The sequence below is a fragment of the Mus musculus genome, chromosome 4 (assembly GCF_000001635.26).
Source record: "Mus musculus strain C57BL/6J chromosome 4, GRCm38.p6 C57BL/6J".
Taxonomy (NCBI): domain Eukaryota; kingdom Metazoa; phylum Chordata; class Mammalia; order Rodentia; family Muridae; genus Mus; species Mus musculus.
In genome coordinates, this window is record NC_000070.6 from 103052725 (window position 1) to 103066193 (window position 13469).

Here is a 13469-nt window from a genome sequence, read left to right on the forward strand (position 1 = left end):
CCACACCTCAGGGTATACTATATTTATAGTTTTGAATAAGGTTTTAATGTAAAGACCATAGGGACTTTCTGAATTTGGACTGGATGCATTTTTCATTATAAGATGGCCAGAAAAAGGTACAGAAAGCTGAAAAGTGTTATGTTTTAGTTTGAAGTTGACAAGGGAAGAATTGTGACAGCCAGTATTGTCAGCTTGACATGCTCTGGAATTATCTAGAAAAAAGATCTCTATACTTGTCTTTAAAGAACTGTCTAAATTACATTAACTCCGTTACAAGCTCCCACCATAACTGTGAGCAGCTCATGAACCGTGGTCCTGGACTAAAGAAAGATGAGCTGTTAACTGAACACTAGTGCTCATTCCCTCTCTGCTTTGGGACTCCATGTTGAGTAGCTGCCTTATACTCTCATCTACTGACTTCCCGCAACCATGGACTGCATCCCTTCTGTCTTAGTCAGGGTTTCTATTCCTGCATAAACATCATGAACAAGAAGCAAGTTGGGGAGGAAAGGGTTTATTTGGCTTACACTTCCATACTGCTGTTCATCACTGAAGGAAGTCAGGACTGGAACTCAAACAGGTCAGGAAGCAGGAGCTGATGCAGAGGCCATGGAGGGATGTTCTTTACTGGCTTGCTTCCCCTGGCTTGCTCAGCCTGCTCTCTTATAGAACCAAGACTACCAGCCCAGAGATGGTCCTACCCACAAGGGGCCCTTCCCCCTTGATCACTAATTGAGAAAATGCCTTACAGTTGGATCTCATGGAGGCATTTCCTCAACTGAAGTGCCTTTCTCTGTGATAACTCCAGCTGTGTCAAGTTGACACACAAAACCAGCCAGTACACCTTCACTCTTTCAGTTGCCTTTTAAAAACCATTTTCATCACAAAAATAAGAAGAAAGGAAGCACAATAAAAAGAATCAAAAGATGCAAATTAATGAAACTAGATTTGAAAATGGAGACATTACAACATGTACCAGTGAAATTCAGAAAATCATTATGGCATACCTTAAAAAGCTTACACGTCCTCTCCAGGAGGTGGTGGTGCAAGACTCTGCCAGGAGGCAGAGGCAGGCAGATCTCTGTGAGTTCAAGCCTAGCCTGGTTTGCAGAGCAAGTTCTGAGACAGCCGGGGCTACAGAGAAACCCTGTCTCGAAAAATCGAGAGAGAGAGAGAGAGAGAGAGAGAGAGAGAGAGAGAGAGAATAAAAAGCTTACATGTCACTAAATTGGAATATCTAGAGAAATGAGTGAATTTCTCTATGCATATAACTAACTAGAGTTGAACCAAGGTGATATAAACAATTTAGGCCAATCTATAGCAAGTAATAAAATTGAACCAGTAGCAAAACAAACAAACAAACAAACAAAACTAACAAACAAACAACCCTGCCAACTATAAAAAGGCCAGATTCCAATGGCTTCTCTGCTGAATTCTACCACACTTGTAAATATTTCACATAAGTAAACCCCAGAACAGAAGTCACATGATCATTTCCATATAAATAGAAAGGGCTTTAGATAAAATCCAACATCCCTTTAGAAGCAAAGCCCTAAAGACAGCAGGAATGGGAGGTATATGTCTCATCCTAACCAAGGGTATATATGACAGACCTATAGCCATTGTAATATTAAATGTGGAAAAATTCAAAGCATTTCCACCCAAATCAGAAACAAGGAAAGGATGCCCACACTCTCAGCTCTGGCAATAAGACAAAAGACAGAAATCAAAGTGATAGAAATTAGAAATGAAGGACTAAGTGTATCTTTATTTGCAGATGATATAATTCTACATGTTTCATCTGTAAAGACTGTAAGGGATCCATCCCATAATCAGCTTCCAAACGCTGACACCATTGCATACACTAGCAAGATTTTGCTGAAAGGACCCAGATATAGCTGTCTCTTGTGAGACTATGCCGGGGCCTAGCAAACACAGAAGTGGATGATCACAGTCAGCTATTGGATGGATCACAGGGCCCCCAATGGAGGAACTAGAGAAAGTACTCAAGGAGCTAAAGGGAACTGCAACCCTATAGGTGGAACAACAATATGAACTAACCAGTACCCGGGAGCTCTTGACTCTAGCTGCATATGTATCAAAAGATGGCCTAGTCAGTCATCACTGCAAAGAGAGGCCCATTGGACTTGCAAACTTTATATGCCCCAGTACAGGGGAACCCCAGGGCCAAAAAGGGGGAGTGGGTGGGTAGGGGATTGGGGGGGGGGTATGGCGGACTTTTGGGATAGCATTGAAAATGTAAACGAGGAAAATACCTAATAAAAAAAATTAAAAAAAAAAGACTGTAAGGATACTACCAAGAAGCTGTTAGATCTTATAAATACTTCCAGCAGAATAGTAGTCTAGAAAATTGAAAATATAAAACTCAGTAGCCTTCCTACATACTAGCAACAAAGATGCTTAGAAAGAAGTTGGGAAAACAATGTCTGTCAAAAGGTTGGTTCTCTGAAAAATAATATTGACAAATCCCATATAAAACTAAGTAAAAGAAAGACAGAGAAGGCTCAATAAAATTGGAGATGAAAAAGAAGGATGTACAGCGGATTCCAATGAAACCCAGAGGATCATCAGATGGTAGAAAGCATATTCCAAAACAAAACCCATAAAACTTGTGAGAAGCTGATGGAGACCAGCCTGGGAGATGTGAGACTCCGTCTCTACCCCTCCTCCACCACTACAAAATATGTACATGTGTAAGACAGGAAAACAGAAGCGGGGCTATCTGAAAAGAAAGCAGACTAGTGAGAGGAGGGGCTAAAAGCATGAACTAAAGGAATAATATATATATATATATATATATATATATATATATATATATATATACATATCTCAAATATCAAAACAAATTTTATTTTATGATCACTGAAAAGAATAATTTAAAAGATCTGTACATAGAAAAGAAGGAGGCTCACAAATCAATTATCACAGCTTACATTTTTAAAAGTCTTACTTTACACAAGAAAAATTGAAAACTGGTAAAAATGGCAGAAGGGAAATTACTAGGACCAACATGAGAACCAATTATATAGAAAACAGAAAAATAGTGTAAACATAAATTACATCAAAACCTGATTTTATGAGAGAAATAAAATGGATAAACATGAGAGCCATGTGCGGTGTTGTGCATATACAATCCAGCTGTTACAGGAAGAACACTTTAACCTAGGTGTTTTAGATTTGCCCCAGCAATATACAGAGTGAGATTCCCTGGCTTTTCCAGACAGATTAACTAGAAAAAACAGAAGGTACAAATGAACAATATTAGGAATTAGGTGGCATTATTAAGTTATTATAGAACATTAGATGATATAAAGTTATGAAAGGATGCTAAAATACTATCAATGTGACTATAAATCCAATAATTTAGATTAAATTAATGATTTAAAAGACACTTGGACAATGTTCATGAAAAAAAAAAGATGACCACAGTATCTGTACTCTAGTAAAAATTTGAATTTACAATTAAAAATTTCATCACGAAGAAAGCTCCAGGCATAGATGGTTGATCAATTCTATAAAGTGTGACCACAAAAGTAATGCTTATTTAATTCAAGCCATGGTTAAAAGGACTGAGCAAAGACATCACAAGTAAATGAAACTACATCCCATAATGCTTAGGAAAAGGATGAGATCATTCTACTCAAATACGCAGCATTGCTATGCCTAACTACATTGAAAACACTGCAAGTCATGAACATGGGGATTTTGTCTCAGGAATAAAGTTTCAAGAATGATAACCAGTACAATTCACTATATTGACAAGCTTAAAAATAAAAGATATGAGCTATGCAATCATCTTAAAGACAGAATAAAGCATTTGGCAAAATCCAATATCCATTCTTGATTTTTAAAAAAGTGTTCATCAAATCAGGGATATGAAGAACTTTCCATGTTTTCGTCAATGATATCTCCATGAAGATATCCGCTGGCCCCCAGCCAGTCATGGAAACGTCAGTGCCTTCCTGCACAAGCAGACACGACACAGGCATCCACCTTCACCACTTCTACATATCATTCTATAAACTCAAATTATATTAAATAATTTCTAACATATTTTTCTATTTCTACATAATGATTCCCATTGTGACCTTAAGATAATTTCCTTTTCAATCTTTACCTTGGTTTTACGTTGGTATTATTTTCTCTAACTTTTAAAATAAACATGCAAGACACAGAATGAGAAGACAGTCATCGTAGGAAATAAAACTGTATTTATAGATCATGTTTAATTATGTATGACAGAGGTATTCCTGAGACGTCAGACTGGTCTTTCTAAAACATGGCTCTAAGTGTGGCTCTGAGTGGTGAGTGGGTCTCAGGGAGGCCGTGGCTATTTGAGGCACTGTGGGATGTCTACTGGCATCCCTAGGCTCTGCCCACAAGTGCCAGAAGTATCTGCTCATCTCCATTGCCAGCCCACTGCATCTCCAGCAATCAAAATTGTCTACAGGAATTGTCGACCAGTTTTCTGGTAGGAAAATGTCTTTCCAGAAAATATAAACCGGCATTATATCCCTACAAGTAGACTTGGATTGGAACAGATGGGATAGTCATATTTAACTCCCGTTTAATTAAATATTTTTATCTTATTTTACTGTGTGTGGGGTACATATGGAGGTCAAACTTTTGCAAGCTGGCTCTCCCCTTCTCACACAGGTTCCAGGGATTGAACTAAAGTTGTCATGTAGGAGCAAGACATTTCACCAGCCCAATTTTCCTCCAGATCCCAAAGACCCATGTGTTTCAGTGAGTAGCCCACAGGAAGTGGTACCATTAGGAGGTGTGGCTTTATTGGAGAAGGTGTGGCCTTGCTGGAGGAAGTATGTCACTGAGAAGGTGGGCCTTGAGATCTCAGATCTTAAGCTACACCCAGGGAGACATGCAATCTCCTGCTGCCTGTGCATCAAGATGTAGAACTCTTAGCTCCTTCTCTAGCATCATGTCTGCCTGCATGTCATCATGTTTCCCACCATGACAATAATAAACTTCTAAAATGTAAGATAGCCCCAATTAAGTGTTTTCCTTTATAAGAGTTGCCATGGACATGGTGTCTCTTCACAGGAATAGAAACCCTAAGACTGTGTGTGTGTGTGTGTGTGTGTGTGTGTGTGTGTGTGTGTTCCACCTCATTGAGGCAAGGTCAATCTTCTTGCTCCTATACAGTGTGTTGTAGGCTAGCTGGTCCATGACTCCTGGGTAACTCTACTGTCTTGTCCTCCCATATATCTATAGGAATATTGGGTTTACAGATGCATGGCACTGTATACAGCCTTTACATGGGCTCAGGGGAATGGAAGTGTTTTTACTTCCTGAGCCATCTCTCTGGCCCTTAAGGTTTCACTCAGATGAGGCAGGTGGTAGTATCACTATACAGATGAGGAACGTATGGGACTTACTTTCTTAGAGGTCTGTCATAGTGTGTCCAGTCTTCTAATTCCCAAGTTCCTCTAAAAGAACTGGATCTTTTTTTTTTCCCTCTGATGTCATTAAGGTCTTGAGAAATCTGAACTGAAGTGGTTTTCCTAATCCCCAATCCTGAGAGTTAATTCTCACATTCAAATGAATGGCTGACCAGTAACTGGCCCAACTTGAGACCCATCCCATGGGCAGGCATCAATCCTGGACACTATTATGATGCTATGATTTCTAGCATAACTGTCCTCTGGGACGCTCTGCCCAGCAGTTGACTGAAACATGTGGGAAGCCACATGTGCCGTTGCTGAGTGGTACTGACTACTGCTGGCCACCACACATAAGATTGGACAAACAACCAATGTGTACATATGCAGTAAAGTTTTTTGCAAAGACACTGCCTGGCCCAGGCATGATAATGAAGTTCTGTAAGGTACTGAGAGTATAACCAATCAGATGTGAGACATGCAAATGAGGTATGATAATGAGGTTCTGTAAGGTACTGAGAGTATAACCAATCAGATGTGAGACATGCAAATGAGGTATGATAATGAGGTTCTGTAAGGTACTGAGAGAGAGTAGCCAATCAGATGAGGAACATGCAAATGAGGCTTAGTGCATAACCAATCCGGGTGTGAGACACGCCTCTCCTAAGCCTATAAAAGCAGCACCAGTTCTGGGCTTGGGGTCTTTTCGCCTCTACAATCAAGCTCTCCCAATAAACGTGTGCAGAAGGATCCTGTTGCAGCGTCGTTCTTCCTGGCCAGTCGAGCGCATGCAAGAGAAACAGATGTAGATTTCTACAGCCAAACATTGGACGGAGGTTGGGGGCTCTTATGGAAGAGTTAGGGGAAGGATTGAAAGCCCTGAAGGAGCTGGCAACCCCACAGGAAGACCAACAGTGTCAACTAACCTTGGCCCCTGGGAGCTCCCAAAGACTGAGCCACCAACCAAAGAGCACATCATGAGCTGGTCTGAGGCCCCTGGCACACATGTAGCAGGGGGCTGCTTTGTCTGACCTCCGTGGGAGAGGATGCACCTAATCCTGCAGAGACTTGATGCACCAGGGTAGGGGGATACGGGGGGGGGGGTGGATGTTGCCCCCTCAAAGGCAAAGGAGAGGGGGATGGATGGAGGAACTCTGAGGGGGGGGACTGGGAGGAGCAGCATTTGGGAGGCAAATAAATAAACAAACAAACTGTAAAATAGTGCATTATACAGTTGACTTCTGTAAGTATCGTAGCATAGCAGAGAGGACAGGAGGGTGAGGAGAGGCATGTATCTTAGGCATGCAGCTGCAGAGAGAAGCTATTCTATAACAGCTCCTCTCTGCCTGCCTCATACTGGCAGCCATAACTATGTTGATATTTTTTCATGGCGTGTATGAATCACAAACTGCACCTCAATATTTGGAAACTATAGCAAAAAATAGTAGGTTATGGGTTGAAATAAAAGTTTACCTTGGGGTGAAAAGCAAAGCACATCCCCGGAGCCTGTCGGGATATCAAGGCCTCGCCCTTCTTCTCCTTTTCCCCTCCCTTCTTGCCGCCTGTCGCAGTGGTTCGCTTCAGTCGCATCAAATCTTTACGGAAAGAAATGTGCATGTACGTTTGTATTTGTGTGTGTGTGTGTGTGTGTGTGTGTGTGTGTGTGTGTGTGTGTATGTATGTATGTATGTTTTTCACCCAGAACCTGACAATGGGCTTTTTTCTTGTTTTACCATGACAATCCAGTCCTTTGCGGATGATCCACTTGGAGATCCTTCCATCGGCTGATATGGACACCAAGATTTCTCTCTTGTCATCCCCAGTAGTTCCTCTGTCTTGCTCTATCCACTGCACTTGCCAAACAGGTCCCAAATGTTTTTGAGGTGATTCACTAAAGCGGAGGAAGATGCCAAGTAAAAATTATTTAAATAATTTTTGAAGACCTTGGAGTGTAAGTGATAAAACAATCCCACAACGATCTTTTTTTTTTCTATTCCTATAGTGATACTTAGGCAGGAGCAAGACTTAGTCTTGAAAGTGATTATGGTTGCTTTTATTGTAATAGTAACATCTATCTTGACTTTGAGATACTCTGAAGCCAGAAGTTGTAGGCCTCTAGTGGAATTAACACCTGTCACTTAATGGTGGAGGAGTAAGTAAAGGGTTAATTGCTAGGGCTTTTTCTTTCATGCTTAGAAGCCTCACATCTTGCTTATCAGGTGGGAGGGAAGTTTAAAGCAATAAACTTTTATTAAGCCAGGAGAAGAGAGTCACTTGAAGAAGAGAAAACTTTTACACATGCAAATATGCATAAACTCACATACATTCATATACAAATCCATGCACACACTCATACACCTTCATGTATTCCAGTTGGGTCTAGCTACTTACTTATCTCATAATTACATACTTAAACACACACACATCCATACTTACATATGCGTATATGGAGCAAAAACTCAAGTGCCAGGGCAGAAAGGACTCACTCGCTCTGGATGAAAAATGAGCTCCAATCTTTATTGCATAGAGAAAGAAAAAGCTTCTACCCTTTTACTGCTAAATGAATTAAACCCAAGTCTGTAAGGAGAAAGCTTTGTTCTCTTTAGTAAGACTAAGCCTGCCTTGCTGTTAAGAAGAGACCTGTTCTGTCCCATGGTAAGGAGAAGCCTGCCTGCTCCTTCGGCAACCTCTTCTTTGTCCCTCTTTTTCTCTGCATTCTGCATGTTACTCTCTTCTTCTGCTCTTGTCCTAATGTCCTCTTTATTTTTAAGAGAAATTAAAAGGGGCAAATTTATCAGTCTATATGCTCTCTAAATTTTTAAGTTGCTTTCTTAATTTCTAAGTTACTCTACTCTGCTGTCTTCTCCTCCTTCCTCTTAATCTTGCTCGCTCCTTCTACTGTAATGTAATGCCATATGATGTAATGGTCCTAGTTTCTGTACCTTTTCTAGGGGAATAGATCACATGGTTTTTCCAAGCATCTTTTTTTTTTAAACAAAAGTTCACTAAAAGCTCAAACAAATTCAAATCATAAATTGAATACGTTTACAACAGAGGTGTTTACATGTGTTTTCATTAAGAGTAATTATCTTGCTAGACCTTCATTAGCTGTCACTAGCTCCACAGGTTCATTGAGTGCTAAAAAATAACAATCCTTGTGACTAGGTCCTTAGAATCTATATTTTTCATTTCATGTACCCACTCTTTAGACATGTTGAATGAGTAACTTTATAACTTTCTCTCCAATGTCCAAATAAATTAGTCTTTAGACTGTCATTCAAATAAACAATCCATGCTATATGTCATTGTTATCCCTATACTTTTAGGATTACCCATTGGCTTGTCTCAATCTCTCAGATTACTAACTTTTTCTATCTGATGAATTAAGTGCTGCATTCTTATTATTCGCTCCTTTGACTATTTTATATAATCTTTCTAGTACAATAGTTTTGAACTTTTAATAAAGGATAGCTTTGAATATTTGATCAAAAAATTATGGGAACTTTTCCCAGAACAAGCACTGGGGCTCACACTGGGAAGTCTAGGCAAATAACTTCAACAGTAAGAACCTCTGATTTAATAACTATGCCCAGTCTCAACTAAGCTTATCCCATCACTACTGCAAAAGTGTGTGCCACCACCTCTTAGCCACACTGAAGTCTGGTCTGAAACACAACCAACCACCTAACTTCTTTAACTAACTTTTCTCTCTACCTGCCTATGTTCTCCATGTGACTTACTCATCATCTTGTTCTTTCTTTCTCAACTCTTCCTGTACTGCTCTTACATGCTAAATATTTTATGACACAACAAGAATATGAAACAAAGCCTCCTCCCTTGCTCTCAAGGACATCACACAGAAGCTCCAAAAGATCTACTCAGCAACAATCTGTGTAGGACGGTAAGCATCAAAACACAAAAGAAGGGAATGAAGTTTCCTGGAGGAGGTGATGTCAAAGAACCACTAAGCCGAGATAAGTTTGTTGGTAAGGTAGGCAGAGGAGGAAGAAGGACTATACACATATTGAAAACAATGGTATTACATTCTCAGTAACAACCGAATATTCACTTAAATAACATTACTCTGATAAATGCTCCTCGTGGGACAAACAGTATGCTTGTGTTTGTGTATCTCCTTTGTGGATTCTTACCTACTGTCCAGAACTGGAATGTTGTGGCTGCTCTGCACATTGTAAATCGCAACGGTGCCATTGTGGTAGCCAACTGCTAGCAGATTAGGTGAGCTGTTTGAAAAGTCCACAGAAGTAACTCCATATGAACTCTGATAAATACGCTCTGGCCACTGTGGGGGGAGATGCTCTATTACATTTTAAGCATTTACAGAGTGCAGTAGGGCAGACTATGATGGCAGCTGAGACTGTCTTGTGCGTGCTGGTGAGGATGTAAGAAGTTAATCTGCCTTCAGTTACTCCAATCCATAGCTTCTAGGGCACATGAAAACAAATCTTCAAATAGTCACTTCCCGTACTTAATATAAAACCTTGGTCCTCACTGGCTTTATAAACACATCATAGACTTCTGCATCAGTTGTCACACTGGGGTCATCCTCTAGCAGGGATTAGTGTGACCAGTATGTGTTTTCCTCCTGACATAGACACATAAGGAGCTACAAACAGATCATGCCTTTCGATCTTCTGGCATTTGTTTTAGAAACTTGGATTATGTCATTATTTCTACAGAGCAGATAGGAAAATAATCCTCCAAAACTCTCTAAGCTACTTCTTTTTACAACTCTATCATGCCAAGACTAAATCCTTTCCTCTGCCCAATCACTCTGTGGACAAAGAGACAAGCGACTGATGATGAATTCCACCAGTCCTCCTGCATTTACTATATCTTGTTCCTATACATGTTAACTCCATGTCCTAAGGGACTATAGCTACACACAATGGCTGTAGCCACTATGTATGCTCTTTACCTTCCATGTTTTTGACTTCACATTTTACTTCCAAGTTTAATTAATATAAAGCCATACAGCAACTATATATTTAATTAAGAGCTGGGCTATTTGGTTTTTTTAAAAAGCATTATCATTCTTATTCTTTCTCATTATAAAATTTATAGCATGATTACACTAGAAATCTAGGTATCGAGATATCTAAGTTGATAAACAGGGTTAGCCACTGGCTGGATTCTGAGATTTTAATATTTCTTTCTGAGAAAAATCAGATTCTATCTTAGACTACTAACTCTTTTTCAGTAGCTGAGTGGAGTGCTCTGTTCCTATCACTAAGCCCCTGGATGGCATGTGCTGTTTCCAAAGGGTCTTCAATACTTTTATACTTAGCTGTAGTAACACAGGAAATAAAAGATACTTGGAATATATTGTGTGAAGTCATAAATGATTTCCCTTTACCCTATGTTAAATAAGAACAAATTGCTATTATTATGAATTTAAACAAAAGAAAAAAATGAGGACAAGGGAGATGGTTCTGTTGGTAAAGTCCTTGCCTTTTCAAGTCGGAAGACCTGAATTCAATTCCCAGAAGCCATAGACAAACATGGGTTGCTGATGGCGTGTATTTTTAATTGGTAGGCAGAGACAAGGGGATCTTGGGCTAGCTGGACAGCCTGACCCTCTTACTTAATAAGCTCCAAGCCAACAACTGAATAGCTCCAAATGAGTGAGAGACCCTGACCCCCCAAAAAACAAGCTTTTAGCCAGGCATGATGGTGCATGCCTTTAATCCCAGCACTCGGGAGGCAGAGGCAGGTAGATTTCTGAGTTCGAGGCCAGCCTCGTCTACAAGGTGAGTTCCAGGACAGCCAGGGCTATACAGAGAAACCCTGTCTCAAAAAAACAAACAAACAAACAAAAACCAAAAAAAAAAACACAAAAAAGACAAGCTTTGACTCCAAGATAGCAACATCTAGGCCTGTGTGCTCTGACCTACACACACATACACACACACATTTGCACCTGCATATGTGCACTTATACATATGAACACACATATGAAAGAAAGTGAAAAGTTTTGACTGATAAAATGGTCTGGACTTTGCTGAATTATTATTATTAATTTTTAAAGATTTATTTATTTTATGTATGTGAGTACCCTGTTGGTCTCTTCAGACACAGCAGAAGAGGGCATCAGATCTCATTACAGATGGTTATGAGCCACCATGTGGTTGCTGGGAATTGAACTCAGGACCTCTGGGAGAGCAGTCAGTGCTCTTAACCGCTGAGCCATCTCTCCAGTCCCTGGACTTTGCTAAACGATTATACACAAGTACACAGTGTACAAACACCGTGTCCACATTTAACTAAATAAAAGGATGCTTGTTCCTCTTTGGGTTACCATGGGGTTCTTTATTGACCAGCAGCAGGCCATTCCTTTTTTTTGTTCTCTAAATCCAAAGTTTCCATAGCCAACAGCCAAAAGGTCCTAAAACACAAAACAAGACACTTGAGAGGATGACAGGAAACTGTAGCCAACGCATGCAGGTGCTTACTAACAGACTGTTTACAAACACTGCTAAGACAGAGGGCAAGGTCAGGAGCTGGGGCTGCAGCTGGGGCACTCGCTTAGTATACAGAAGGTTCTGAGCTTAAAGTACACTAAATATCTATTTCAAAGATGCAGTTACTCCTGAGATGCTATTTGGAATGTCTAGTTGGGAAATACCTTTTGAAGTATTTTGTAAAACCCAGGAGAACACCAGCTTTGTTACTGTATACATAGTCTCCTTTAACAACAAATAAACCAGCCTCCAGCTCAGTGGTTCTTAACCTTCCTAATGCTGTGACCCTTTAATACAGTTCTTCATGTTGTGGTGACCCTGTAGTAATGAAAATTACTTTCATTGCTACTTCATAGCTATAAGTGTGCTACTTTTATGAATCATAATGTAAATATCTGCGTTTTCTGATGATCACTTGGAGGGAGGGGCACAACCCACAGATTGAAACCCACTGCCCTAGTTTATCTGCCTCAAGATGACGTTGGAGCTTCTCTGGCCAGATGTCTGCACCTGAATTCTGGCAGCTCCATTTCCTGTTTGGGTGAGGTTGGAGAAATTGCTTATCATCTTGGTGCCTCAACCAAGTGGATGGTCTGACTCAGCACGAGGCTAGAGAGGTAGATGGGCAACTAAAAGCATGTTCTGCTCTTCCAGAGGATCTGAGATCGCTTTCCCAGGACCCACACTGTGCTCACGAACACCTCTCACTCCAGCTCCAGTGGATCAGTAGCCTTTGTCTTCCTAGGACATTGCGCTCACATGTGCATATTCACAAACACACATACACATCATTTAAAAGGATAAAATTAAAATCATAAGAAAATACTTTAAGTAGTACCTGGTATGTATGAAGTGCTGCCTATGCATCTAATGATATCAATAACATTATTACTAAGGAAGCTCACGAGTGGTTTACATATTGGCATGATCACTGGATTAAGTATACCCTTCCAGCTATGACAGCTTGGAGGAGAATAATTTAGGGATACGACTTTCAGATAAATAAGCCAACCACACACCATTTTCTAGTATAGATCACATCATCCGACATGGATTTAGCGGATACCATGTGGCCAGCACACGCTTAAAATAAAGATGTTAATATGTTTATATGTAAGGAGAAATATGCAACTATTTGCATTTTCTCCTTTTTCAAATATAAATTTTGTTCAGAGATATTTTAAAAGTAGGTGTTATATAGCCAGGCAAAACTCTTTTGCCCAAGTCTGAATAAACACACACACACACACACACACACACACACACACAGACCAAGCAAAACCCCTCCATTTTAGAATTCGCCAGTAAGAACCAGCAAGGTGGTTCATTGAGTAAAAGCATTTGCTGCACACACCCAATGACCTGAGTTCGATGTCTGGAACTCACAAAAAGCTAGAGACGGGAGAATAATCTGAAATTCTGGCTAGCTAGCCCGGAGAACACAGGGCAGCAGAAATGAGAAACCCTGCCTCCGTGAGTTGAAAGTAGAGAACTGAGTCATGACAGTTGTCCTCTGGATGCATGTGCGCACACATACACACACTATACGCATACATATGAAATAAAT

At 40.2% G+C, this 13469-nt stretch overlaps 1 protein-coding gene across 12 annotated transcripts in view; it reads right to left on the minus strand.

The window, feature by feature from the left end:
- The window catches only part of Wdr78 (WD repeat domain 78), a 76235-nt gene that overhangs the window by 14660 nt on the left and 48106 nt on the right, over positions 1-13469 (minus strand). For 7 of the 12 annotated variants that reach the window (XR_376318.3, NM_146254.4, XM_030253560.1 and 4 more), the window contains 4 exons: positions 11740-11826; positions 9572-9723; positions 7154-7311; positions 6894-7015 (listed from right to left, as the gene is read on the minus strand). Coding sequence is in view for 10 of the 12 variants with exons in the window: in NM_146254.4 (NP_666366.4) it covers positions 6894-7015; positions 7154-7311; positions 9572-9723; positions 11740-11826 (519 nt within the window). In the remaining 2 variants the exon portion in view is untranslated. Of the gene's footprint in view, positions 1-6893; positions 7016-7153; positions 7312-9571; positions 9724-11739; positions 11827-13469 lie in introns of those variants that run through there. The other 5 variants (XR_376319.4, XM_030253559.1, XM_006503077.4 and 2 more) reach the window with 4 other exon arrangements.